Source organism: Cygnus olor, chromosome 15 (assembly GCF_009769625.2).
Source record: "Cygnus olor isolate bCygOlo1 chromosome 15, bCygOlo1.pri.v2, whole genome shotgun sequence".
NCBI lineage: Eukaryota > Metazoa > Chordata > Aves > Anseriformes > Anatidae > Cygnus > Cygnus olor.
This window is the reverse complement of record NC_049183.1, coordinates 11,273,465-11,299,298: the sequence shown is the minus strand read 5'-3', so window position 1 is coordinate 11,299,298 and position 25,834 is coordinate 11,273,465. Positions and strand designations below refer to the sequence as shown.

Here is a 25,834-nt window from a genome sequence, read left to right as displayed (position 1 = left end):
AACGCATGTTAGCATCAGCATGCTTCAAAAAGGAAAAATATCAGCGCTGAATTTCAGGAGCAGCTGCCAATCACCACATCTCAAGCTTACCACTAACTAAAACAACAAATGTTAGATTCTCCTTTCCCTTGTTTTTTTTTTTTTTTTTTTTTCGGTTTTCCCTCCCTAAAGTGAGCTCAATAATCATTTAAATACCTGGTAAGGAAATGCTGCTGCTGACCAGTATTAGATGCTATTTTGGCTCCACTTGAGAGATGCCTGCTAATGGCCTTGGGAGGCTTTGGGAAGGTCTAGCTACATCAGTGATGATTGTGGGATGCAGACAGGAGAAAGGGTGCCTTTTTCCAGCAAGAGCCTGGGCTAAGGCTTATCTGGGGGTTCAGAGAAGGTTTCTCTAGCAAAAGGGCTGGAATAAGGAAGGGACCATCGTGGTCTGCCCCATCCCTGGCTCAGCCACACATCAGCTGTGAAGGAATTTGCTGCTGAAGCCTTTCAGACTTTGCTTGCAGACCGTTTTCAAGTATTCACCAGATCTATTTAACAGGAAGATACAAACAACTTCTGATAGCCCTTTCCTTGAAAACTGTTTTGGAAAATATGACTCATTTACTTCTAAAGAGGAGAAGTAATATTTTTCTAGCACTCCCTGAGGATGCATTTAACCAGAAACTAAGCCAGATGTAGAAATGTCTGTAGAGGTTTTGGTTCCTTTCATAAAAAAAAAAAAAAAAGCAAAAAAAAAAAAAAGCTGCAAAGCAATAGTCAAGGTATTATTGTGTTTTAAAGCCCTATTGACCTTTTGATTACCCTTAAAATCAGATCACTGAGAAAATACAGCACATGATCAGCTAGAAAAGGTCACATTGCAAAAGAATGCAGGGGGTCTCATTTTTTAATAGCGAACGTAACAGAAGCACAAATCTTCCAGCCACCAAAGAGCCTCTCCTGGTTTGGCAATTGCCACGTATAATATCTGATGAACTCTGATGTCTCACTGCTCCAGGATAAAATCCCAGCAGGCAGGGGCTGAAGGAACAGCCACACAGTCAGAGGGAAAAAATCTTGTATTATTACAGCAGCCACTTATTTTATTCACCAGAATTAAAACCTCTTCACAGATAAAAGTGGGGATTTCTTTCATCCCACAAAGCAATTTTAGATTTCTATAGAATCATTCTAAAGCAATTAAAATCCTGCTCCTGTTGATGGATTTGTATTCCTCGCTCACAGTGATGTCAGGCTTTGAAACTCAGGGCTGTTGAGAGTAATTCTTTGGGGCTTTGGAGTCATTGCTGAGTGCCAGAAAATACCTTTCGTAAATTCACAGATAGTAAAGTCTTTGGTAACACCAAAATACTTTCAGGACCTGTAGCTCTTAAAATCTAAAAGATACTGCAATAAACAATTGGTGCAATATCACACAGCTCAATACGCTGCAATCTCACCTTTTACAGTGAGTGAATTTTCAGGGGAAGGAACAGAAGAAAGAACCCAATAATCTAATAAGAGTACAATGAGATAAGAGGGACCAGGGAGCTCTTAACTGTGTTACTGCATGGAAAGTGATAGACTGGCATTTGCAGGGACAAAAACAAAACAAAAATCCTTCATAAACAAGCAAATAAACAGCCTCAACCAGTATTTACACAAAAATGATTCATAGTCCTCATCCATGCAAAGGACTGCATTATATAATCCTGAAAGTAAGCCTCCAATACTGGTGTTTTTTTGTTTTGGCTTCCTTTTACTTAATAAAGGAAATTATTGTTAAAAATGTAATTCAGATGTCAGCAAAGTGAGGCCATTCCCATTCGTGATGATACAGCATTAACGCTGCTGTGTCTGAAATTGCACTGGAGGGATGAATCCTGATACACTACGCTGAATAAAAGGATCAAGCCATGCCAAATGTTATGGGTTTTAGATAACTCCTGCAATATGGGTACTATATTGATCCTTGAGATGGTCTGTCTCCTGCCAAAGGATGCAGCACATAATAGGAAACATGTAGGGTCAACAATATTGGATGCAAAGCTTAGCACAATCATCAGCAAAACACTCATCAGTGATTATGACTATTGGCTTGTCAGCACCACTGATATTTTATCAAGACTGGGAAAGAACTTGCAAGCGGATGTTTAGGGATAAACGGGACTATTTCTTCTCTTAGGCCACAGATAGTGTACAGATTTGCTGCATTGCTGCTCCTGGAAAGGCAAATGCAGACAAAGTTAAATAAAGCTATCATTATCCTGGTGCCTGACATAGGAGGTTATTAGAGGTACAACTGGCAGGAGACAGGGGCTGGCTCAGAATGATTAGAGCCAAGTAATATCTTCAAGGACACCAGCAACGTCCAGCTGAAGTCAGCATGAGAAGCATTTGTCCCTTCCACTACAGCTGCGGCTGCAGCTGGACTCAGCACTTAGCACAGCTGGGGCTGGGGAGGACAGAGGGGAGGTCACCACGCCAGAGCTAACTTGGACAAGAAAGAAAGTTTTTTCTGTCCTAATTTTTGGCCAAAACCTTTCAAAGCATGGCTAGCCTGAAGGGAGGTATGAGACCATCCACATGCAGAGCTGGGTCATGTTACAGAGAGATCCGGCACCCTTCCAGAGCCCATCCTACACTGCGGGGAACGAGGCGAGGCTGAAAGGCAACAACAGATTTATTTTTACACAGATCTCCTTCTCTACATTCGGAGTAATAGACACAAATAGTCTCGCTCCTGCAGATCACCTGCTTGAACTGTGGCTGCCAGGAAATGAGGGTGGTTGAAGGGGGGGCTGTAAAAGGTGGATCATTAGGCCTGCCTTCTTTGTGAGCTTCTTCAGTCCCAAATACAGATGGGGTTGGGAGTGCAGCAGAACAGAGGACTCCTTTGTTCAAAGAAAGGACAGGATCCAGGCCCACAAGGAGATCCTCCCTCCCTTCAGACTAGGGGGTTAATTAATAACAGTTAATTAATGATCTGTCAATCACCTCCAAACACTTTCCTGTGTGAGAGAAGCTTCCCTCCAGGCAGTAAGCATTAAGGCCTTCCCTGGAGTTAGGCTTTAAAGAAAGCCCTCCTGACAATTTCTGTGAGGCCCCAAAGAGGATGTTTAAATCCTTTTATCTCACAGCGCGCTTGTGGCAGGAGGCAGCCTCTCAGAGGACACTGCCTGGCAGAGCTAGTTAAAAACCTTGCTGCGCTGCTGCCTTCAAGGTGAGCCTCTGGGGGACGCCGGACGGTGCCAGGGGCTGGCTGGCGCCACCACGCCGTGCATCGAGATGGGGAGCTCGGGTTGAAAGCATCTCAGAAACTAGCCTGTCCTCGGTGTTGGAGTGGTATGGACTGGATGGAGCACAAATGCTGAAGGAAGGCTCCCCTGCTGCTATCTCCTGCCTGGAAAGGGAGATCTTGGTTTCCATGAGCCATGTCCTTGCGTGGTCAGCACCTTCGATTGTAGGAACACCTTCTCTCTCTCTCAGCAAATTAACCAAAAAAGAAGTGGATCTAGGGACAAGTCATGGCCATGAATAATAACAACTTTTCCCTGCATAAAGACTTGGTGAGTTAAGGACATGGCAGCAGCCTCTCTTCTCTTCAGCTTGCTTAAATCAAGGCTGCTCTAACCCACCCCGTCAGTAGCCTTCAGGAAACGCACCTCTACCAGCGCCGTGCCAGAAGGAGATGCGACACCCCTGCTGCGAAACACCCCGTCCAAAAACCAGGACCCTCGTCATGTGCCAGCTTTTCCCACGCTGACTTCAGGAGGGAGCTTGGCCGTGCGCGCCGAGGAGCTTTGCTCCCGCTCCCCCCTGCCAGATGAACACCCCGGGCTCTTGGCTGCCAGGCCATCCATGCCCATCTGCTTGCATGGCACGGTGCCCGCTCGCAAGTTGTCAGACAATTTCACGGGTGCCAAAAGAGCCTGGATTTGAATAGGTGGCCTGGATATGCTGCAAAACCCAGCTCTTCCGATGGCTGCTAACAGAGCTGGAGCCCCGGGAGTGCTCGCACCTCCCGGAGCCACGCGTCTGCTCCGGATTGATGCTGCCCTGTGGTGCCGCAGCACAAACACGGAGGCTTCGCCGGTGCTTCAGGCAAAGCGTTACTGCCCCGAGTGCTGCAGAAGCTCATAAAATGCAGCTTCTGTCCTAAAATGCTCAATGCACGGCAAAACAACCTCGAGGCACCACGATGCAATCAGCAGTGCAAAAGACTGACTGTGAAGCAAAGAGTGAGAGGAGCAGAAACCCCCACAGCTGCCACGGGCAGTGACAAGTAGGCCAGGCAGAGCAAAACGGGCACGTTTGGGGCTAAATCCCCACCCATTATCCAGCTCTTCTACCTGGGGCCAGCAAGCTGCAAAAATAGATGGTGTTAGCTCTGAGCTGGCTCCAAGAACAGGGTAATTAGGCAGGTAATGAGGAAAGGAAGCTCTCCCCTCCTCTGGCAGTCTGTTTTGCTGGTGTTGGAGCCCTGAGATGTCAGGCTGGCTGCTGGTGTGGATCGGGGGAGACACAGAGGCTTGGGGTGGCATTGGGACCATGTGGAAAGGGACAGCTGCTGCCCCCACCTTGCCCATGGCTGGCACAGGTCCTCCTGGCTGTGCCCCATCCTGCCAGCAACAGCTCATGGTCCCGGCCAGGCCTCATGGCTTGGTCTTACGGAGAAAAAAAACAGGATTTTGCTTTAAGCTGTCTCTGCCATCAGCAGCCCCGGGAGACAGAGCTGGCGGTGGAAGCACAGCACCATGCTCCCCTCCTCTCTGCACAAAACCTGGGCTTGCAACATGAAAGGCAGAAAAACCTCTGGGTGTTAGGCCCTGGGAATCAGATTTTCTGCTTAATAAATCCCTAAAGAATCGGATGCAAAAGAGGCTCGTTTGAAAATTTTGGATGGATTGTCATATTGCAGTGATTCAAACAGGCACAAAATACAGGGAAATAAATACAAATGCACTGGGTAGAAATGCTCTGTGTACCACAAGATAAAATCAAACATAATACAAATAAGCTATACCAAAACCTAAAGAAAATAATCTTCACTGCTCTATTTCCCCTACACCTACAGATTAATTCAACATTTCCTTTGCTGCCTCATGCCAGCATACCAAAGCAGCTCGAAATCCATGGACTGGCTGTGTACTGGTATCTGCCTGCAATACTTCTGCCCTTACAGGTCTCCATGCACAGCTATGGCATTATTCGTCCTCTGGCCTGGTGACCAGCCCTGCACGAAGAAGTCGGACCACCAATTAGCAAGGTTTACAGAAGGGGCTTGAAGAGCTAACAGGATCAGTTGGACTCTGCTGCTGAGAACAGGATCTGGCTTAAGAGCTGGTTTGGGGTATTTTATTATCCGCAGTGCATAATCCAGCTCTTTAAACGGCTTCTATTTACAACAGTTTTGCTGTCCCCCCCTACTCTCCCGCTCCCACACATTTGCAGATGCTGTTTACTCTGGGTTTCTGCTACTTCTTCACATGCAAATGAGTCTTTCAGGCTTTCTCACTTTTATTTACCCACAAGCAGCACATTACAGCAGGGTGGAAAATTGTAAGTTAGAAAGAGAACGTACTAACGGTATTGAACCAGACACTGAAAATGAAAATATAAAAAGAAAAAGAAAGTCAGAAATGCCCAGCATGTCCTAAAGCTGTATTATTATCAGCTATTAGGGCTATTTTAAATATACATTTTGTTTGTTTGTTTACAGCAGTGAGTCACCAACAGCACCATGCCAATGGCACAATCTGAATGCACTCTGTGCACTCCCTCTTAAACATCTCAGCTTTGCCAGCGTCCCTATCTGAACTTGCAAGACATTGTCACTTCAGTTGTGGGTCCCTCCTGAATGCCACGACTGCTTTTGCCTTGTCACTGACCATGGGGCCTGAACCACTGCCCTCTGCCAAAGCTGGATGTGGGTCCTCAAACACTGAAACTGCTTCATCAGACCCAGTTCACTGCTGCTGATTTCGTGCTCCTTCCTGTAGATGCTTGCAGGGAGCCAACCCTAACTCAAGGAATATGCAGAAATGTTGAGTGTTGTAACAAGGTGAACGTTAGAAGAGCAAATTTATTCCAAACAAATCTCAGCACGAGTGACCAAATCCCCATCTGCATTCTCCAAGGCGGTGGGGATGCCTGGACCACAAAGACCAGTGGTAGAGGGGAGTGATGTAGCTCCATAAATGCCTCCAAAAATAATTCTTCCCAAGGGTGGAGATGAGCACAGCACAACTGATCGCTAGGAGAAACCTGTGCATGCTGCTCTGGAGAGAAAACACTGCACAGCCCAATGGCTTCAGCCTCTGGTTTATGCCAGAAGTCTTGCACAAATCATTTTCCCTCCCTGAATTTCAGTCTCTTGAGCCTAGTTTAAGGATTATAAATTGTAAAGCAATGGAGACAAATTCCAATGAAATATTTCAGGGTAGCAATATCTGCATATCCCACTGAAAACATTTTGGACATATTTTTTTTGCTTAGATTTACTAAGGGCATCTTACCTCACTGCTACACCAACGAGTCCCTCGTGTGCTAAGCCCTGTTACTTAGCAGTAAATTACAGGTTATGAATTTCATGCCAGCTCTTCCCTCGATAACATTTGCTGCTTTTCTGCACCGCCAATGCAGGGTAAGTTGTGTTAAATAGGAAGGTGAGGAACTAAAAATGAGTCTCTGATTAAAAGACAAATCCGCAGGACTGCATTGCTTGGTATGTAGAAAATTAAAATGGAGAAATAGCTTGATTAAAATCAGACACTGAAAATGCTTCTTTCCTAATACACTCTGGTAACAAGTGAAAAAAAAAAAAAAAAGAAAGAATAGCCGCTGCAGTAGCTGGCTTTTAAAGAAGAAATAACAGCATGTCTCTGTTCCTGAAGACTAATTAGCGAGATTCTGCAAGCATTGAGATAGAAGAAGGCTAATCAATGGCTTCATACATGCAGACACTTCGCTACTGAAAAATATGACTGCCCACCCATCTCTCCCTTAAAAAGGTGATATGGGGCTGGTACAGCCTGTACCTGTGGCCCTTTGTCTGTAAGACAAGAGCCAAAAAAACACATTGAGCACCATGTTATCATCCGCAGGAGAAACCCCAACTAATGAGGTGAAGAAAAATGCAAGGCTTGAATTATTCATGCAAAAACCCCGGACACAGAGATTGTGGGCTGGGACTTCTGTGAGCCGCTGGGTAAAGTCTTCTCCTGCCAGGAGCTGGAGATGCCACAGGGAGGTAAGGGGAGAGGGAATTTTGGAGAATTCACCGGTGATGGTGGAAGGCAGCTTCCCAGTGCTTTCCACCCCCTGGTATGGGATGGACTGAACCCCACAGACGAGGTGGCATCATCCAGCATGACAACACTGGGACACGTATTGCCCCATCTCACCACTGGGCAGCTCAGCTTGGGACAACGCAGCAGAGCCTCAGCCAAAAAGAGGAAAAGAGGTTTGTTTTCCCTGTCGTGGCTGGTGAAACACCGCTGTCATGCATCCCTGCAGACCCTAATCAGAGTGGACAACCTTTGAGCTACCTGAACTTTGCAGACTTTGACTCTGGGGTCATTTCATAAACACACTTGCAGAATTGGAGAACAGATTGCTCTCGGACTGGATGGCATTGATCAATATTTCAGGCAGCAGTTGCTGAACTGTGGCAAGGGGAAATGCAGCACGCACTGGCAGACAGAAGACTGAGTTTCATTGCTGTCCAGGGCTATCAGTCAGCATCAATCCCCATCCAACTCCCCTTGAAGTCACTGCAAATTTTCCAATTTGCATAAATGAGACTTGGACCACAGGCACTGCTGAGTGCTAAAACACAATTTGCATTGAAATACTGAAGTATGTTCTGATGAACGGGATTAGTTATAAAAGAGAAGAGCAATTCATGCATAATACACAAAAAGTTGAAGAACCAAAATACTAGATGGCAACCTCTACTTTAGGACCACAATCAGATTTCATGCACTTTAAATATCAAGTGATGTAATTCATCCAGCTTACTCTAGGTTTATTCCTGATGTAAGCACAATCAGAATCTGCCTGTCAGTCTGAGTCAGATAAACATTTCAGCAGGGATTTGGTAGGCAAGGATTTGAATATATCTTTTAAAAGCCCAAAGTCTCATGGATGAGGTCCACGGAATATCTGACTATTGTTTGTTACTTCGAGCAGCAGAAAAGCATTTCTTCTTCACGATGCAATGAGACAGCACTCCTCTCAGTTTAAAATACACTACACTTATGTAAACTGAACACTGGTATTACTAACATCAGCCTTTCCCGCCAGTTTATTCAGCCTTGGGTCTCCAATAACACACCTCGCACAAAACCAGAGATCTCCAAGAACATCTCTGTACAGTAGAACAGCTTAGGGACAAAAAACAAGTGACAATCCCGACTGGCCGGGTTTGTACTTTGACCAGCATCTGCTCCGTTGGGTTTCACACGGCACATTCCAGCGTGCCCAAGTGTTAATCCTGGAAGGCTTCTAGAATAGCAGCTACTGTATGCATATCTCACTTCTGTAGCTGCTCAGAGAAAACATTGCAATTTGATTTAATTGCCATGTTGACTTATAACAGTATGTTTATACTGGATGCCTGCCAGCTGAAATGCAACAGGTTTGCAAAATGTATTTCCTCAAAACAGCATGATATGCAATGTAATAAGGAAAGCAATCTTCCAGCCGCCCTGATGCTGAAGTTCATTTCAACTCCTCTGACTTGGAAGCAATGCTACCAAGTCAGAAGAATTACACCGGGCTAATTGATATGATAATCAGGCCTAGAGGCTGCCTTTCACAGGTACAACAGCCACACTGCAGCTTTGGGAAGGGAATATAACTGTAGGAAATGAAGGCGATTAACAGTTGCTTGTATTACGGGGGTTGTTTGCCCTATTTAATATCCCTATCAAAAGATGCATTATTTGTTGAGCACTCCAAAAAGGAAATCAAAGAGAAACTTCAAGAATGCTGATAATGCTTTGTCTCTGTAAGTACGACATTTAAAAGACGATAAAAAGCTGTGCTTTGCCAATCGAAACAAATACGTTATCTCTCCCATGACCTTGGTTGCTAGATTTCAGCCCAGCTAACAGCCACCATGTCTTTGAGCTACAGGAACATTACAGAAGCTAGAAGGCAAGTGTGCTGGTTGTATTCCTGTAAAGCACCAGCTTTGTACGACACTGTGACTACCATCTTATCTGGAGGTTGGCACTGGGATGGGTCACGACTTTGACAGCTGCAGGAGCAAGGAGACTTGTCTACGATGGAAAAGTGCCCCCTGCTAGCCAACGCTCCAGCAAAATGGGTCTCAGTGTGATGCATTTCTTCTGTAAAGTTCCAAAGGAAAAACTTCTGCAGTTAAACTGTTAAATTGCAATCAATATTTATCTTGCAAAATACAAGAGACCAATGGCACTGTTGCTCAGTGCACTCACAGCAGCAACTTTCGGGAGGAATAACAGGGGCAAAGGGTATAAAAACAGTGGTCAGCAAGGTTGGATCAATTTATAGATGAGATTTCATGAGATGATTGCCTGTGATTCAAGGAATCTGGATTTTGCGACCCTAAAAGTCTCCTCTGGCCTGATATCACCCTGATGCTAATTAGTTCTACTTTATTAAAGACTGTAACTGCGAGCAGCAGATACTGAAAGAAGCAGCCACGTGGCTCTTACCAATCCTGCACTGGGACTTGTAAAAACAGAAGGAGAAAAGAAAAAAGATGTTAAAAATATCAGGAAAAATTTGAAGTTGGAACAGAACTGGCTTTAATCTCAGTTTCAGTCAAAATTGAGCTCACAAGATACAGTAGTATTTCTTCAAATAGAACAAATGAACCTCAAAGATCTTCTAATGAATACCCTTTCTACACATTTGTACAAAGCAGCCTATAAAACTGGGAATGAGAGATGCCATTGTTAAAAACATACCACTGGACACTTTTCTCACAACTCTTACAACAAGATATCATTTTCTATTCGATTCTATTTGGCTTCTCCATAAGGAACTGTAAAAACCTCTCTGAAAATCCTGGCATCAATAGGAGTCCTGACACTGACTCTGCTGGAGCTGAATCTGCCCCTTCAAGAATAAAGCCCTGGGAGGAAAAAAAAAAAAGTGTGTTGGTTTTGTTGCTGAGCCAGCTATTTAACTCCACCAGCTAGCAGAAACAAAGGGAAACCAAATAAAACTATAAAGCACATGTTCTTTTTGGACAAATAAGCCAAGACCCTTTGAAATTTATGGCTCTACACCATCTCTACCTGCTAAGTTATACAAAAAGCTGTGGCTGCAGATATCAGCAATCACGTAAATAAATTTTATTATGCTCTACAATACTAATACGGTTAGACACACTAATCATGGGAGAAAGGGAGGTTGCTATTTTTTTCCTGTCCCATATGGTAATAATTTTGTATGATTGAACTATTATGAGCTAAATAAAACTACATTAACTGTAAGATACATTGCAAATACATTAAATCTTCCCTGGAGTTTTAGCAAATATTCGCTTTTTCTATGAGGCATTTGGAATTAGCAAAGGAATCTACACTGGGCCATACGATTTATAAATAGATTTGGCTTCCTCTGCAATCCTTTATGGGCAATTATTTCAGAAATGAAGATGCAGAGCCACAGATAAATAAAATAATTGCAGCTGATCAGGCTTTATTTACTGCTATCACATTTCCCCGACTGATACGCTTCCCACCTCTCATTTGCTCCACTACCCTGGATCGATGACCAGATGAAGAGTTGTCAGTTAATGTCAAACACTGAGCACAAAAGGTGCCAAAAGCAGATTCTGTTTTCCACATTTCCAAACCCTGTTTTTTTTTTCCAGAGCTGGCTTGCTCTCTGGATAAATTCAACGTGGAATTAGGAGGCTGGGAAAGGGCCGAGCAAGACCGATGAGTTCTGCAGGGTTTCAAGTGACTTGCCAGGGACTTGTTTTGCTGCCACTCTTCTTCAGAAATCACTGCTTAAAGTCTGGAGAACTGCCCTTCCACGAGCAGACACCTGGCTGTGTCAGGCAAGGGTTCCCATGGACTCCCCATTCTGCAGCTATCCTGCTCAAAAAGGGTATTCAGTTTGGAAGGTGCTGAATACAGCTGTGTATAGCAAAACCAGCTTTCCAGGTAAATTAAATGAATTGAAACCAAGTAAAGACTGGCCTCACACCCGCACATTACCCTCTGTGGACCTCACACCATTCAGTTTTCAGCACTTCAGATGCCAGACAGGGTAGGAAACACAGGTTTACCAGTTTTCCTTAGGATCAAGCTTGAAATCCTACTGATGCCAACTCTACTCTCCAAAACACTTTGGCGCAGTTCAGTTCAATAGAGATGTAACTCCTATGGCCTCCCCCAGCACTGAAGGGACAAACTCAGGCCCCAGTCTTCACAGAATCACAGAATCATGATGTTTCATGCTCCCCAAATTAAATTATTACTTTTTTTAATGACCCTTGCACCATCAGTGCTGATGGCCAGACTACACTTAGGAGACATGTGGCCCTGATCTATGACTCTCCTGTAGCCTCCTGCCCTCAGAAGGCACAGCCAGCTTTGTGAAGCCTGGATCAGAACGGTACCCTGCAGAAAAGAGGGAGCACCAGAAGCAGCCTGGGAGGTGCCTAGGGACTTGGTAAGGTCTTACAAGAAGTCTCGTAGCTTTTCTTTTTTTCTTTTTCAGTTCAAGGCCACTTATTTCTGTATCAAGAAAGGATGCTACAAACACTTGCAAGAACTTCATCAACAACCGTTCGTAAGCTGGTAAAAGAGGCCAATGGGACCAGATGCCAAAGGAGCTAGGAAGATTTACGCTAGCTGAGCATCTGGCTCCCTGCTCACTGCTACCAGAATGAAGACAAATGCTTGCAAACATAGTTATTCAAAATCACTAATGTGCTCAGCGATGATCACCACAAACACAGCAGTGTTGCTGCTGTAAGGTGTGGTGCCTGGGAACACAGCTGCTGAATGTTCGAATGCTGCTTTTTCCAGATGTGTATTTAATGCAAAGATCGGTGAGAAAATAGGGTGTTGCTGCCCTTTGAATCAAGCAAAGGGAATGATTAAGACATCATCATCTTTTGTTGTTGCACTGGTGGATGGTGGTAATTGCTTCTATACAGGAAAGTGGCTATACATCTATTGTCATCCATCATCTTGCCAAGGCTGTGTATAGTACAGTAGAAGCAGTAAACTTTTGATTTAACCTCATTAGCATTCCTCGAATTACAATGTCATACCAATGATAAAGATTGAAATTATCTGCCTCTCAGCGAACGGAGAAGAAACAAATTTCACACTATGTAAAAAGCCACGGTAAAAAACATACTTCTTCCTAGTACTTAAAAGCTGCTCAAACCTGCTCAGTTGTTGGTTTGCCACGTAGGACAGGAGACAATTAGGAATTGTGCTTAAATGCATCAAACTTGCAAATGTAGGGGGATGGACCCAAGGAGTAATAGATCATGGAGCAAATGATCTAAGGATTCAGAGCAGAGGGCTGGGAGGGGAAGATGCTGGAGTAGATGCTCTCTGACAGCACCTTCCCTCTGACTTGTATTATCTGTGTTTCCTCTGAACTCCCCCAGGGAATTGTGGTTCTACCAGGAACATGGAGAAATTTGTGTGGAATTTGGGAAATAACATGGAGGCATCTGGCTTTTGCATAAATGCCTTGGAAGCTCACAGGATTTCCGTGTGAATACCAGGACAAATGCACACAAGGTGAGTTCTTGCTCAAACTTGAGTTGAAGGAATTAGGGACCAATTATTTGTCCCTCCTGGCAGTCAAAATAAGATTAAATAAAATCTGTATTTGTCTGAGGTCAGTCTACAGCAAAATCTATAGTAAAATTGGGAATTTATCTCAGCTGCCAGCCAGCAGCTTACCCCCTGAGCTGTGTACCACACTATAGCTATAAGACAACACCAATACATACTTCAAACCACCCATTCTGAGTTAACTCTACTCTTTTATGGACCATCCTAGAGGAAATTAATGGATCTTCCCTACAGTGGCAACAAAAGAAGGAAATGAATTTATTATTCCAGTGGTACCCTTGACACAGATATTGAGTAGCTTCATTAAACATTTTGCAGCCCTGAGCGTCTTTGCTAAACCCTTTACAATGAGCACAGAGTCATTTTCCTTATTACAACACAAACATACAGGTCAGGATTCAGAACTCATTTACATCTGCTTTATATCTGAATAATCTCTCTGATCTCGGTGGAGTCTGGCCAGCCTCATACTGGTGCAAAATCAAGTCTGTATCATCCCAGTCCTTCCCCTTCTCTCTAGATTATCTTGCAGCATCACTCTCAAATTTCACAGTCAGCATAGCCACAGCCAAATGACTAATACAGCCTTTTAATACAAATAGCAATAAATCAATGGATTAAATTATAGTTTATCACACAAATGCTATTTAGGTCTTCCCACAGCTATTCTGAACCATCTCTCATACCTGGTCACATTCCTTGGGGGCAAACTGACACTAGATAGAGTTCATGCCTGCAGAGTAAGTTTACATAAGAAAGAAATGCTGAAAACACCCTGTATTTATGATGGGAGATTTCACAGAGATCTGAATAACATTCCTGAGAAGACTGTAATGCATATAAGAAGCCTCCTCAGTATCTCTTTCAAAGACCAATCCAGCAGGGCAAGGTTTCACTACAGCCTGAAGCTCTACATCCAGCAGCAAACCTAGAGAACTAGCCACACCAACTGAGCAATACTAGAGCAAACTTCCAATGGCTTAGAAAATGACAACAGCATATTCCACCATAATTTCACATTACAATACAGCCAGATATTTTTTCACTTACTTCATTGGTTTGAACAACGCCTGTCCATAATTCTGGAACGTCATGATCAGCTTCAGTTGGGTGCCTCCTGATTTCATTGCTGTGGGAAAAAACAAAACCGCTTTAAAATGCTACATATGGGTCTACTTACATTCAGCTTCCTTGAAACAAAACCACATATCTTTGCTCTGTATTAGATGCAGCATTGCAATATCTGAGCACCAAGCAGGGTAATACTAACTGGATAACAATTTTCAAAAATTATTCAGTGGGTACATAGGAGGGCTTTGAGCTGATGACTAGGACTAAAAATGGATGTATGAACACCATAAGCACCATAAGCACCTTAACTGAACAACATGTCCAGAACAGCTCATTGGAGCCTTGTTTTCTCTATCTTCAATCACTTTTGGACTTCCTGCTAACAAGGGACACACATTGGGAAAGGAAATAGGATGTCTTCAAAGACAACTGTGGCTGGGATTACAGTGAGACACGCAGCAGACATCCCCTTAATTAAAAGTATGAGCAGATACTAGAGCAATCTCTGATCTCTGCTGTGATTTTAATAATGACTGCTGAGCAGTAGAGATATGTAAATCCATCTCTTCTTTGTACAATGGAGATTTATCCAAGCCCATCCACTAACTTCCAGGGGATCCCAAGGTGGTTTGTACATGTGAGCAGAGCTGTGCAGAGAGGGTCGCTGGTTCATTTGGGAGGGCAGGAGAGGACACGTGGGGGTGGCAGGTGCCATCCACACCGTGCACCAATGGCTCTCTCTGCTCAAACACTGAATGTACTCCCTTCCCAGCTGGGAGCTAATGGGAATTTAAGACTGACATTCATTCATACCAATGTGTACAATTTGGACAATATCATGTTAACAGCCAGATTATAGTGTTTTTAAAGCCAGAGACTTTTTTTTTTTTAATGTAAGAGTTCCTAAAATGCATTTTACTTGATGATAAGGTTACTAAAAGAGGTAAATATGTACTTTGGCAAACCAGCTGCTTTTTCACGATCTCAGTCAAAACTGCTTTGAATAAATGAAATGACCCACAGCCTGACTCTTTAATTCACTTCAGCCTTCGGAGAGCCATGTCAGTCCTGTCTGTGGGGATGAGTCAGTCCTTTCAAAATGCTTCCCATGAATGATCAGATAATCGATCCCTTTCTTTGCAGTTCTGACAAAACCTGTGTTGACTGGAGAACTACATGAATGTCAAGTTACCTTGCTCCGTAAATTTTGGCTTACAGCTGCCCTTGTTTCACCTATATAGCTTGTACATTTTCTTCCTCTAACCAACACCATTAGCCACACATCCTTTTTAATTACTCCTCACTGTGCTTTATTACTGATAGGTCACCAGCTCTCTTTCAACCCTTGTAATCCATATTTTTGCAACAAAATACTATGCAAATCTGGTCAGTGTGATTCCACTTCCCCTAGAATAAAATCCCTCCTGCCTTGCTGTTTTGCTGACCCCTGCCTTCTCTTACATTACCAGTTTATCCCAAAGGAACAAATAAATAATTAGAAATTAAAGGGCATCAAATAACTTGTACTGAGCAGGTAAAGCAGAAGCGTGTGGTTTTCATGTATTAAACTCCCTCTCTTGTGCAGAGCAGGTCAGTTGATCTGCATCAGAGGGAAGGACTTGGCTCCTTCTTCTACCTAGCCCAAAGCCTGAAGGCAATGAGAAGCAACAAGCCTCCAGACAAAAACATACATGTGCTGCCCCAGGACCATCACAGCCTAGCCATTCACTCTGGAAATGCTCCTGATTGGTTTGAACAGCAAAATCCAGGTGGAACTGCCCTTTGCCTCATGCCCACATAGATCTACAGCCATGCCATGGACCTTTCCTGCCCAGTTGCTGCCAAAGGTGCAGAGTTTGCCTGGCTTTTTAAGGAGTAACCTGCACTTGCACCCCTGTTCATGTGGGATAGCTCCATATAGGTCAGCAATGTCAGTCCCAGTACCAAAGGGCAGATTTGTGTCAGGTGTAATGCTCCCCAGCTCCACCGATCTCAATAGAGCAGCTTGCGAACTGCTCACACCAACTGAAAACAATGTTGTTGGTTTTTTTCTTTTCTAAAATTTATACAATTTCTGCTTTTTGGTTCAATTATGAGGAGCTTAGGGCTTAGACCTTGACTCCCTCTATGCCTTCAGACATGTATGTCCAAAATGTAGCAAATATCCCGTAAGCCCATCAGAGAAAAGGGAAGGATAGAGACTATTTTGAGGTACAGCTAGGAAGCCAAGGCTTTGGGAAACCACAGCAATGCAAAGAAGAAAAAAGGATGTTCCAGCATGCCTATTTCTAAGCACAAAGCTTCAGATACATTAAGCTGACTGGTTTCTCAGCAAATTGAAGACACTCGACAGATAATGATTTTGTTAGCAGCCGAACTCAACAATGAGTGTGTCATCACCGAGAAGGGAAATGTATGAAGAAGATTAACAATTCAGCATAATTCTTCCATGAGACACAAAGGCCTGGTTTCCTGTCAGAAAGAATTGAGCTGAAGTAAGACAAAAGCATCTCCCTGGTATTTTAAGATCCATCTCATTGTACTGCCTTAATTGGTTGCAATAGTACCCTCGATCAAACATGGGTTTTGCAGGGATGCTGTCCCCCTGCTGCTGCCAGGAAAAAACTTTGGGCCTCCCCGAAACAGAGGGTGACATCGGTGGGAGCGGCGCTGCATCGTGCCTCGTGGCAGCGCATGCTGGCAGCCGTGTGCACCACAGACACCACCACACGCTGCTCAATGCCAGCTCAATGCTGGCTTCCCTCCACACGCTCCGGGCTCACGCGCAGCTATTCCCACTTCAGCCAGTCGTTCTGTGCTGCACATGTGCTGGGCAGGCTGGTGGGGATTCAAAGAGGCCCTCCAAGGCCAACACCTACTGCTGTACTCCCTGCACAGAAACACCTGGTGCTGGGCCCGCTGAACTCAAGAAGATCCTTCATGCATCACTAAATGACACAAACTGGGGAGTGGGGCCTGAGGAAGGCCACCAGCTGTCCAGGGTGCCCAGCTCCTTGGGGTGGCAGTGCTGGAGAAGAGCAGGTCTCTCTGGAGATGACTTACTCGGACTTCTAGGTCCAGTACACTCCTTGTTCCTTCGTGTTACATCTGTGTACTGGCTTCCCCCTCATTTTCTGAGCTGTATTCCTTTAGGATCTCCCCTTCCTGCTCAGACCTCAGTTAGACATGTCCCTCTGGCCACGATGGCCCAACAGCGGGAGCCCCGTCACCTCCCAGGCACTGAGCCTGGACAACATGGTTTGCTTATCTGGAGATGCCCTTGTGCTGTCACCTACTGCCCACATGAACACTTCTGAAGAATTTATAATACCCTGGAGCAGAACACACAATTTTCTGAAAAATTGGAAGACACTACACCATTGCAATCTGTCATGGCTACAATCAGCAGGCTTAGATATTTTTAAGAGGGCCTTACAATGTAATGCTGCTCTGACTCCAAAGGGAACCTTTAGTCATGCTCTGAATTTGTTTGTTGTTTAAGGTTTCTGAATAAACTGTAACATCACAGGTCACAAGCAGCTCTGGGAAAGGAATAGAGGTACCTCAAATTCTCTCTTATACACCTCCTGGACATGCTGGCACAGCGTTAGAAACAAATCCCAATGCAACCATTATTTTTTATCTCCAGGCTACTCAAAGTCTCTCTTTTCCCCCCAAAGTAGAAAGCAAAAGAATGCAATGTTAACCTTTCCTGTTAACCCAGGGCAAGAGCTTGTGGATGTGATCAGAAATATTCCTAACTTCAGAAGGCCTTGCAAAAAAATCCCTGAGATATCCTTTTGCTTGAGTGTCTGAGAGATTAGGGTCTTGTCCAAAGATCAGTGATATCGGTGAGATTCTTTCTGTTTTCTCTGATAGACTTTGGAACAAGCTTCTAAAAATCTCTTCTTCATTTACATCTAAAGAGCTTGTTGGCACAGTACATAGCATGTCTGCTCCTTCCCCCATCTTGTCCTCTCCTATTCCTTCTGAAAACTCATCAGTACACGACCTGAATTCCCCTTCCAATCCACAGATACCATCAATATAAAAGAAGTACTACCAATTGTCTCTCAAGCATGTTTTTATACCTGTATGCTAATTGAGTTCTAGCTCCCTCTTCCAAAGCATTTGGTACAAACTCTAGTAGAAACACAATGCTGCCCAAAGTGATTTGACCCAGAAGGACTTGGAATTGGAATTGATCTGGCTTTCCAGCTCCTCAGTTTTGCTGTAGTACTCTCATCTCTAGAATGTACACTCTTCTGATGGACAGCAAAAGTCCCAACAGGACCTTTGAACCTTTTTTTTTTTTTTGGTCAGAGTCCAACAAACATTTGAAAGTGTATTTATTTATGCAACGCTAATGCCTGAGCAGTGAGGTCCAGTCAATGCCTGGGATGCACAAATGTCTGAAACAAAAGTTCAGATTCATTTTGGATTCCTATTTATAGACCAAGCTTAAATCTAGCATAAACATGTTGATTGGCTTTAACAAGCAATACTCTGCCCCAGGCTAGAGACATGGCCCCATACAAGCGGTAAAGAACAGATTTCAAAATAAATTCAAACTCTCATCATCTCTTAATTTGTTCTTGCTCAGCCAATTCTGCTAACTTGTTTTTAAAGACCTTTCTTGCTTTAGTCAAGATAGTATAGACTTCTGGAGGGGAACAGATCCGCGAAACCATTCAAAGACCTTGTTGTACATTTTAAGTCCCCTCCTTTCATCTGGAACTGTACATTTAATCAATTTGTTGACTCTTGGCAGATTCACAGTTTCCTTATACAGTAAATCAATGGTGCTACATTTCATTATGTTTTTCACACGTTCTCAGCAGCACTATTTTTTCTTTCCTTTGGATGAGATTTTTATAATTTCCTTTAGTACCAGAATTTAGGTTCAATATTTAGTGTCTTTTTTTTTTCCTGACTTGAAGCAGAGTCCACCTTACTTAATTGCAGCATTTCTTCACTGCATGAGTAATCTTGTGTGCTTGCTTTCTAATTACTGTCTGTACAAACTGAAGGCATTGCAGGCTCATAAATGAACTCAGTCAGGTAATGTTTCCAAACTTTTCCAACCAGAGAATTTAAAGAATCAAAAAATAAAACCCAACTAACTAAGCCCAGCAAACACAAAAGCCTGTTCTGCTCAACCGCAGTCCGACAGCACAGCGCTTCTGGACAGAAATACAAGAGAGATGAAGACCACACTGCCTCTACAATGCACCATACCATATTCGTTGGTAAATTGCTGACAGTGCTGCCACAATTATGCACAGACATTTTGTAAATATGCAAGAAAACAGCTAACTATGGTTATTTATGCATGCAATAAACAGTTATGAAAGGCAAAGGAAATGTGCAGTTGCCTGTGCACATGCTTCTTCTGAAAACTGTTTCAGTGCTCAATGGAAAACAATTCTCTCTAGGCTCCTATTTATGGTGGGAGGAAATTTTCACTGAATTAAATCAAATTAAGAGCTATCCCTTTATGCTGCACAAAATGAATAGGAAATACTTATATTGATGCAGGGCACAGAACACATCCTCAGCTTAAAAGCTCTCGGTAACCCTGTCCTTTCCAAGGCCAGCTCTAGGTGTCACTGTGGGAGCTGAATGTGATACTCCTTCCCATCCTTGGATTTGTTCCATTTAAACTTCAACATCAAGAAAATGTCACCTTGGTGCTCCCTGCTCTTGGGAGTTGCTTCTGTCACTGTTTTCATTTTAAAACAACACTGCACATTACAGAGTCGCGTGAGCCGTTCTGATAGATGGTGCAGGATCAATCTGGTCACCACTCTCCCCCATAAATAATGCAAGCAGAGCTGAGGAGTTATGACGTGGCTAAGAAAGCTGTTTAGCTGCAGTTTGGATCTAATTACTGAAGGTATCAAAAACCCGCACAGCAAATCACCTAATTCTATTAGAGCCACAGCAAATCTGAACAGTGGGAAAAGACTGGACAAAGCAATATCCTGTTTCATGTAATGCATGTAAGCCTGTATATTTAATTGTCCTGCTTGCAAAAAGAAGCCTGAAGATTCGGTGTTATGAAGATTCCCATTTATTTTGTATTCTAACCTAGAATATTTGCAGCTACCCTGAAAAAAAGAAACAGAAAGCACAGAAAGCAAAACAATAAAAATTGACCCTGCAGAAAGAAAAAAAAAAACAATAACCAGACAAACTGGAAAATATGCAGAAATATGCAAAAGACTGTAAAAGTCCTATAAATGTCCTTTGGTCAAATATATTACTCTTTATTAATCAGCTTGCATGCTTTCGAATCCCTGCTGTGGCTCTGCAGTAAAGCTGAAAAATGGCAGATGTTATTTAAAAGCATATATTTTTAAACACCCAAAGAATTTGTAACGTGAAGGAAAAGATGCTGCACTGTGTATTAAAAAAAAAAAAAAGTGTATTACAAGATGCTCTTTCTTGCTTTGCAACCTGACTGAAAGCCCCTGAAATCCCACAGAGTCAGGCTGTGGATACTATCAGCTAAACTCAGACCCTGACATCTTTACATGGGCAGAAGTCCCCTTCCACCTCCATCTACTTAATTTTAGACTAGGATTTCTGTCTAGGAATCATTCCCTGACAGTTCCCACTGTGACTGATACCTATATCAAAAGTACTTCATATTTTAGCTTATGGAAATAATACTGAATCACTGCTAGAAACCATAGCTCTGTGTTTTTGTGCTAGCGGTATAAGAGGCCCTAAATTGTTCAAACACTAGCAAAGAGACAATCCCGTAGGAAATCATTGTTAACAATCATCAGTCTTCCTCTGTGGGCCTGTGGCCCTTTCCCTCTGTTGATCTCAAAGCTCTATCAAAATCATAATTAATGAAAACCTCACGACACATCTATATGACACATTAGGTGAAATCATGGCCCCAGGGAAGTCAATGAACAAAAGTTCACTTACATCACTGCGGTCAGGATTTCACTCCTATTTCTTATTATAACAATTTTGATGCCAGGTTAACTGAAGCATAGAGGGGTTAAGCAACATGCCCAGAAGCTCAGATCAAGCAGAGAATGAGTACTAACTTATTATTTCTCATTCCCATCTCCCTTCTCCCACCAGCTTGTATGTCCCTACTTCAACCTTAACTGCTCACAGCTCTGCAGAAGGGACAGACCTCATGGCCCCAACGCTGCTGAGTCTGCTGCAAATGCTGCTCTCCTCCTGCGCAGCCAACACTGCTCAGCTCCAAAGTGTATAAGAGGTAAAATGAGATTGATACACCTAGCAGCCATGCAGTCTGAAACGCCACTACAGCCCATGCATGTTGTGTACACCTCAATAGTTGAGCCAGAAGATGGTTTGGTCGAGCATCACCTCCGCGAGGACCTGAGGACAGGCTGGTCGCTGCCCTGGGGCTCTGCTGCACTCTGCGGCGGGCAGGGAAGGGCAGAGCCTGTGTCTCTTCCTCCTTTCTCTCAACGGACGTGCTCTAAGTGCAACGCTAACACCTGCTGGGAAAAGCTGGCTCAGTCCCCATTCACATGGGTCACTAACACTCCAGGAATCATTAGGTGCGTCAAGGGGAAAATCAGACAGGCCATATCTGTGCCGTGCCCTCGCTGCACAGACTGCAGGAGCGCGGGCAGTGTGCTGCTACCTGCAGTGTCACGTCTGAGCCAGGGACGGGAAAATACATGGCTCAATCGCCACACCTGTGCTCCCTAATTAATCATTCCAATCCAGAGCTGTAGGAACAGAGAAGCCAGCACATGTTAATAAATGAGCCTGTGTTTGTCCTCTTTCATGAGCCCAGGTGTCCACTGGCCCCTTGCATCCAAGATGGGGGATGGCAGACGGGTACCGCGAACTGCTTTATCCGAAGCCTGGCAGAGCTCAGAGCTGAGCACAGCCAAGGAGCAGCTCGATTCACAGGGCAAAGGTCTCCCACGACATCCCACCTTTCCCACCTACTCCAGCCAGGTCAGCCCACTCTTGATGACCAAGGAGCTCCCTTTTTCCTGCCCAGGAGCTGCTGAGATTCGCATGATGGAAAACGTAAACCTTTGGCCTGCTCGATGCTATTTTTGCAGGGACCATTTCCTGCTGAAGCCAGGGGAAATTTTGCCTTGCAGGGTTAAAGACCTGGTGACCTCATCCTGCGGCGGCAACGTACAATCAGCAGTTTTACAGAGCTCCTGCTATTTCATCCCTCTGAAAGGGACTTAGCAACTTTGTGGTCAGTACAAGTAACTCCATTTTCCCTGTGACTCGTGAAAACTGCTGGCTATGCTGCAGCTCTCTACCTCTACAAAACCACACGGTGTGTGTTTGTTTAGCATCCCAGGGCTTTCGTTCAGGGCTGTGGGTTGTTTTTTTTTTTGGCTCCCTGCGCAGCTACGCAGCTAAATTTGAAGAGACACACACTGTCATTAAACAGCCCTGGAGAAAAAAACAAACTCTGTCACCTTGTTTAACCGGAGCCAAAGGTTGACAGAGGCATATCCCTGCTGTGGATTTACAAGCAGAACAGAGCTGAGCCATGCCCAGGGAGGCTGCAGCTCCGCTGAGCCGCAGAGCCCCGCGGCGCCGGATGCTCCCGCAGCCATCGCTGCAGGGCTGCAGGTCAGCCGCCTCCCTCCTTCCTCCAGACGCAGCCTTTTAAATAATGATCAGCTAAGAACACAGCTCTAGTGCTGCTAGGATGCTATCTCCTTTTGGCCATCCTTTTTTTCATTATCCTTTTTTTTTTTTTGATAGGGCACTCTCAGCCTTATAACTAAAAGATGTCTGAAATGAATGGGGTTTGCCTCGCTGGCAGACTTTTCAATTATTCAGGTAATACAGAGCTGGCAATATCTCTTTATGTTTAACAAGGAAAATGAACACAGAAGTCAGGAAGCAATGTTGCAGGCACACCAGAGAAAAGCCATACAAAATATTCATTAATATTCAAACAGCAATGAGATCCTGAACAACAAGCAAATAATCATAAAAACGATACATGTCCAAACATACCAACACTGGTTATCTTTTGGGAGACCAGGTCTTGTAGTAAAGCCTCAATTGCAGGATTATGTCTGGAATACAACTCATACCGATTAATGCCAATGTGGAATTTTAACCAGTTTGGGTAGGAGTCTATGGAGGTTTCTCCAGTTGGCAAAAATTCTTCATTATCTTCATTTTGCCTACCACCAAAAATAAACAAAAAAAAAGGAAAAAACATAAATGATGAGTAAGAAATAATGTTACAGTTTGCAACTGGCATCAAGAAATAAAGCTTCAGGAGGTGACAGCTTGGAAGGGCAGAGCCCTACGAGGTGGGAGAAGTCCCCAGCCTGTCGCTGTGCCCACTGCACGCCAGGAGCCCACTCCCACCCAGGGCCAGGGTGGCCGGATCTTCACCTCTGCTCCTCACGCCTGATTTAATGCCCACGAAAGTCAGGAGGAAAATTCGGAGTGACATCACTGAGTGCTAGCAGAGGCCCTTATATAGCCGAAACATGGAGCTGCAAGGTTTATATTGTATTTAGACTGCATTATGTACAAGCATCTTTTACAAGTTTGACCCAAAGGAAAGCATCATCCTGACCTTTTATTTAACAGGGAGCTGGGTCTGGAAGCTGACAGTGCAGCAGGAACTTGACCTGTTGTACCAAATGTTCGCACTCTCTCTCTCCTTCTTCTCTTTTTTAAACACAGAGAATGAGAAGAAATTGGATCACTCTGAACCAGTCACTAAAGAAAAACTCTGGGTGGTTTTGCCCCTTCCTTAGGAGTAAGATATTATTACAGAAAAGGATGGTTAGGCTGACTTTTAACTCCTACATTTCATGTTAGTTCTGTGAACTTTGGCTGCAGCCAACGAAAACAGGCACAAGAGGCAGCTGCATTGTGGAGGTCAGAGATATTTTCACTCTTCACCTATTTGACACAGTCACGTATCTTCCATCCAGAGGTCCTCTGTGGTTTTAGTCATCTCCAGATGTTCATACTTTTGTGACTTTTTTTTCCCTTTTTTCTCAGAGTAACCAGAACTTCTTCAGGTATTTCACTTCACAGTCACTTCTGATTATGAAGTGGAATGGGCCTGGACCATTCACACGCGTATGGGACAGAAATCAGAAATATTTATCCTCCCTTTCTGAGGATTTAGATCATGCTGGCTGCTCTGCGGCTTTACAGAGCTTTTGTATGGTACAATGCAGCTGTTTAAACATTACAATGTCGGTGTGTTTGGAAGAGGGTGCTGTTGTATTAGACAAGCCTTTTGATTTTTCAGTCATTGAAATTTTGCAGCGTTCTTTACAAGCCAACAGGGCAAATGATTCACAGAGGCAACTCGGTGCTTTGAAGGCCGGAGAGCAGCGGAGGTGCTGGGACACTGGGAATTAATTGAGGATGAAAAATGTGGCACGGATCAGATCCTGAAGGCAGAAATACCTGCTAGGATGGATGCCTTTGTGATACCAGACCTTGCTTTTGAGAAAAGTTAATATGCTGCTGCCTGGCCTCATTGCTCAGTCCCCGCACCTCTGAGCGGAGACTGGGAAGGTGCTGGAGCAGGAGGATCACCAAGAGCCTGACCCCGTTGTTATGCTGTTTTTCCAGCAGCATCTGCCTCAGGCTACAGCTGGACACAGGATATAGGGGCACAGGGACCCTCTGGTCCCAGCACTCCAGCCTTCTTTCTCTCCTGTGTTATATCCCGCATTTTGTTGCATTTTTTGGAGGAAAACAACCGGCCAACCCTATGCACGATTCTCTTCCCGCTCTCCCACCGGCGACACCCAACTGCCTCCCCTCAGCCCCCCACTTCTTCCAAACCGCCCATCACCCCAATCCCCGAGCACAGCGGGCCGAGGACCAACCCTACAAACCCCAAGGCAGGGACCCACCGCCCCATTCCCACACCGACCCCAAGCCTCCCCCCACGGCGGGGGGGCACCCCGGGCCGGGTCCCCCGCCCCGTTACTCACCACTCGGGCTGTTCGGCCGCCCGCGGGTTGAACCTGATGTCGCTGTCGACATTGAAGAGGAGGTCGCCGTCGGCCAGCGGGGGCAGGGCGGCGCGGTAGAGCGGGTGCTGGAAGAGGGCGGCCAACGGGGCGGTGGCGGCGGCTGTGGAGGTGCCGGGGGGCGGCGGGCGCGGCGCCCCGGGAGCTATGAGGCGCCTCGGCCTCGCCGCCGCCGCCGCCGTTCCCCCGCCGTCCGCCGCTTTCTCCGCCGCCTCCCGCGACTGCGAGGAGAGGTTGGAGGCCGGCTCGGCGCTGAAGTCCTGCAGGATCCGCAGCGTGTGCTTGCTGGGCCAACGCGGGGCGGCGCGGGGCGGCGGGGCGGCGGCGGCGGCGGGCGGCGGGCAGGAGCAAGCGGGGCGGCCTTCGGCCCCCCGGCGCTCCAGGCGCGGCAGCAGGTCGATCATGATGTGCATGGTGCAGGCGACGAGGAACACCATGAGGATCAGCAGCCGGAATTTGCGGACCAGGAGCATTTTCATGGCCGGGGATGAGGCTCTGGAATTAGCCGAGGAAGGGGGAGGGAGGGGAGGCTGCCGGGGTCTTTCGCGGAAAAAGGCCGGGCGGGCGTGGGGCTCGCAGCAACCCCCCCGGGGCCGCTTCGGTTTTCTCCCTTCGGGTCGGGCGGCGAGCGATCAAGTCCGTAAAGTTACCTCCATAGGCGCCGCGGAACGCACAGGCTAAAAACAATAGGTCCTCATGCCTCAGGAGCATCAAGAACTTAGGAGGGGGGAGAAAAAAAAAACAGGAAAAATAAAAATAATGATAAGAATAATTAAAAAAAAAAAGTGCACCGGTCCGAGCCTTTAAAATCAATAGGAAAACAAAGCCGGCGGCGTTGCAATTTATAAAGCCATCTGTTCACGATTTCTCTCTGTTTTTATTACAGGGATCACAACAAATAGGGAAAACTGGTTCTTGAAGAGAAACCGGCATCTGACGCTAGCTCGG

At 45.1% G+C, this 25,834-nt stretch overlaps 1 protein-coding gene across 1 annotated transcript in view; it reads right to left on the bottom strand.

The window, feature by feature from the left end:
* The window catches only part of FAM20C (FAM20C golgi associated secretory pathway kinase), a 58,510-nt gene that overhangs the window by 32,002 nt on the left and 674 nt on the right, over positions 1-25,834 (bottom strand). The window contains exons 2-4 of the mRNA XM_040574576.1: positions 24,848-25,603; positions 22,884-23,056; positions 13,863-13,941 (exon numbers count right to left, since the gene is read on the bottom strand). Of these exons, the coding sequence (XP_040430510.1) occupies positions 13,863-13,941; positions 22,884-23,056; positions 24,848-25,365 (770 nt within the window). The 5' untranslated portion in view covers positions 25,366-25,603. The remainder of the gene's footprint in view (positions 1-13,862; positions 13,942-22,883; positions 23,057-24,847; positions 25,604-25,834) is intronic.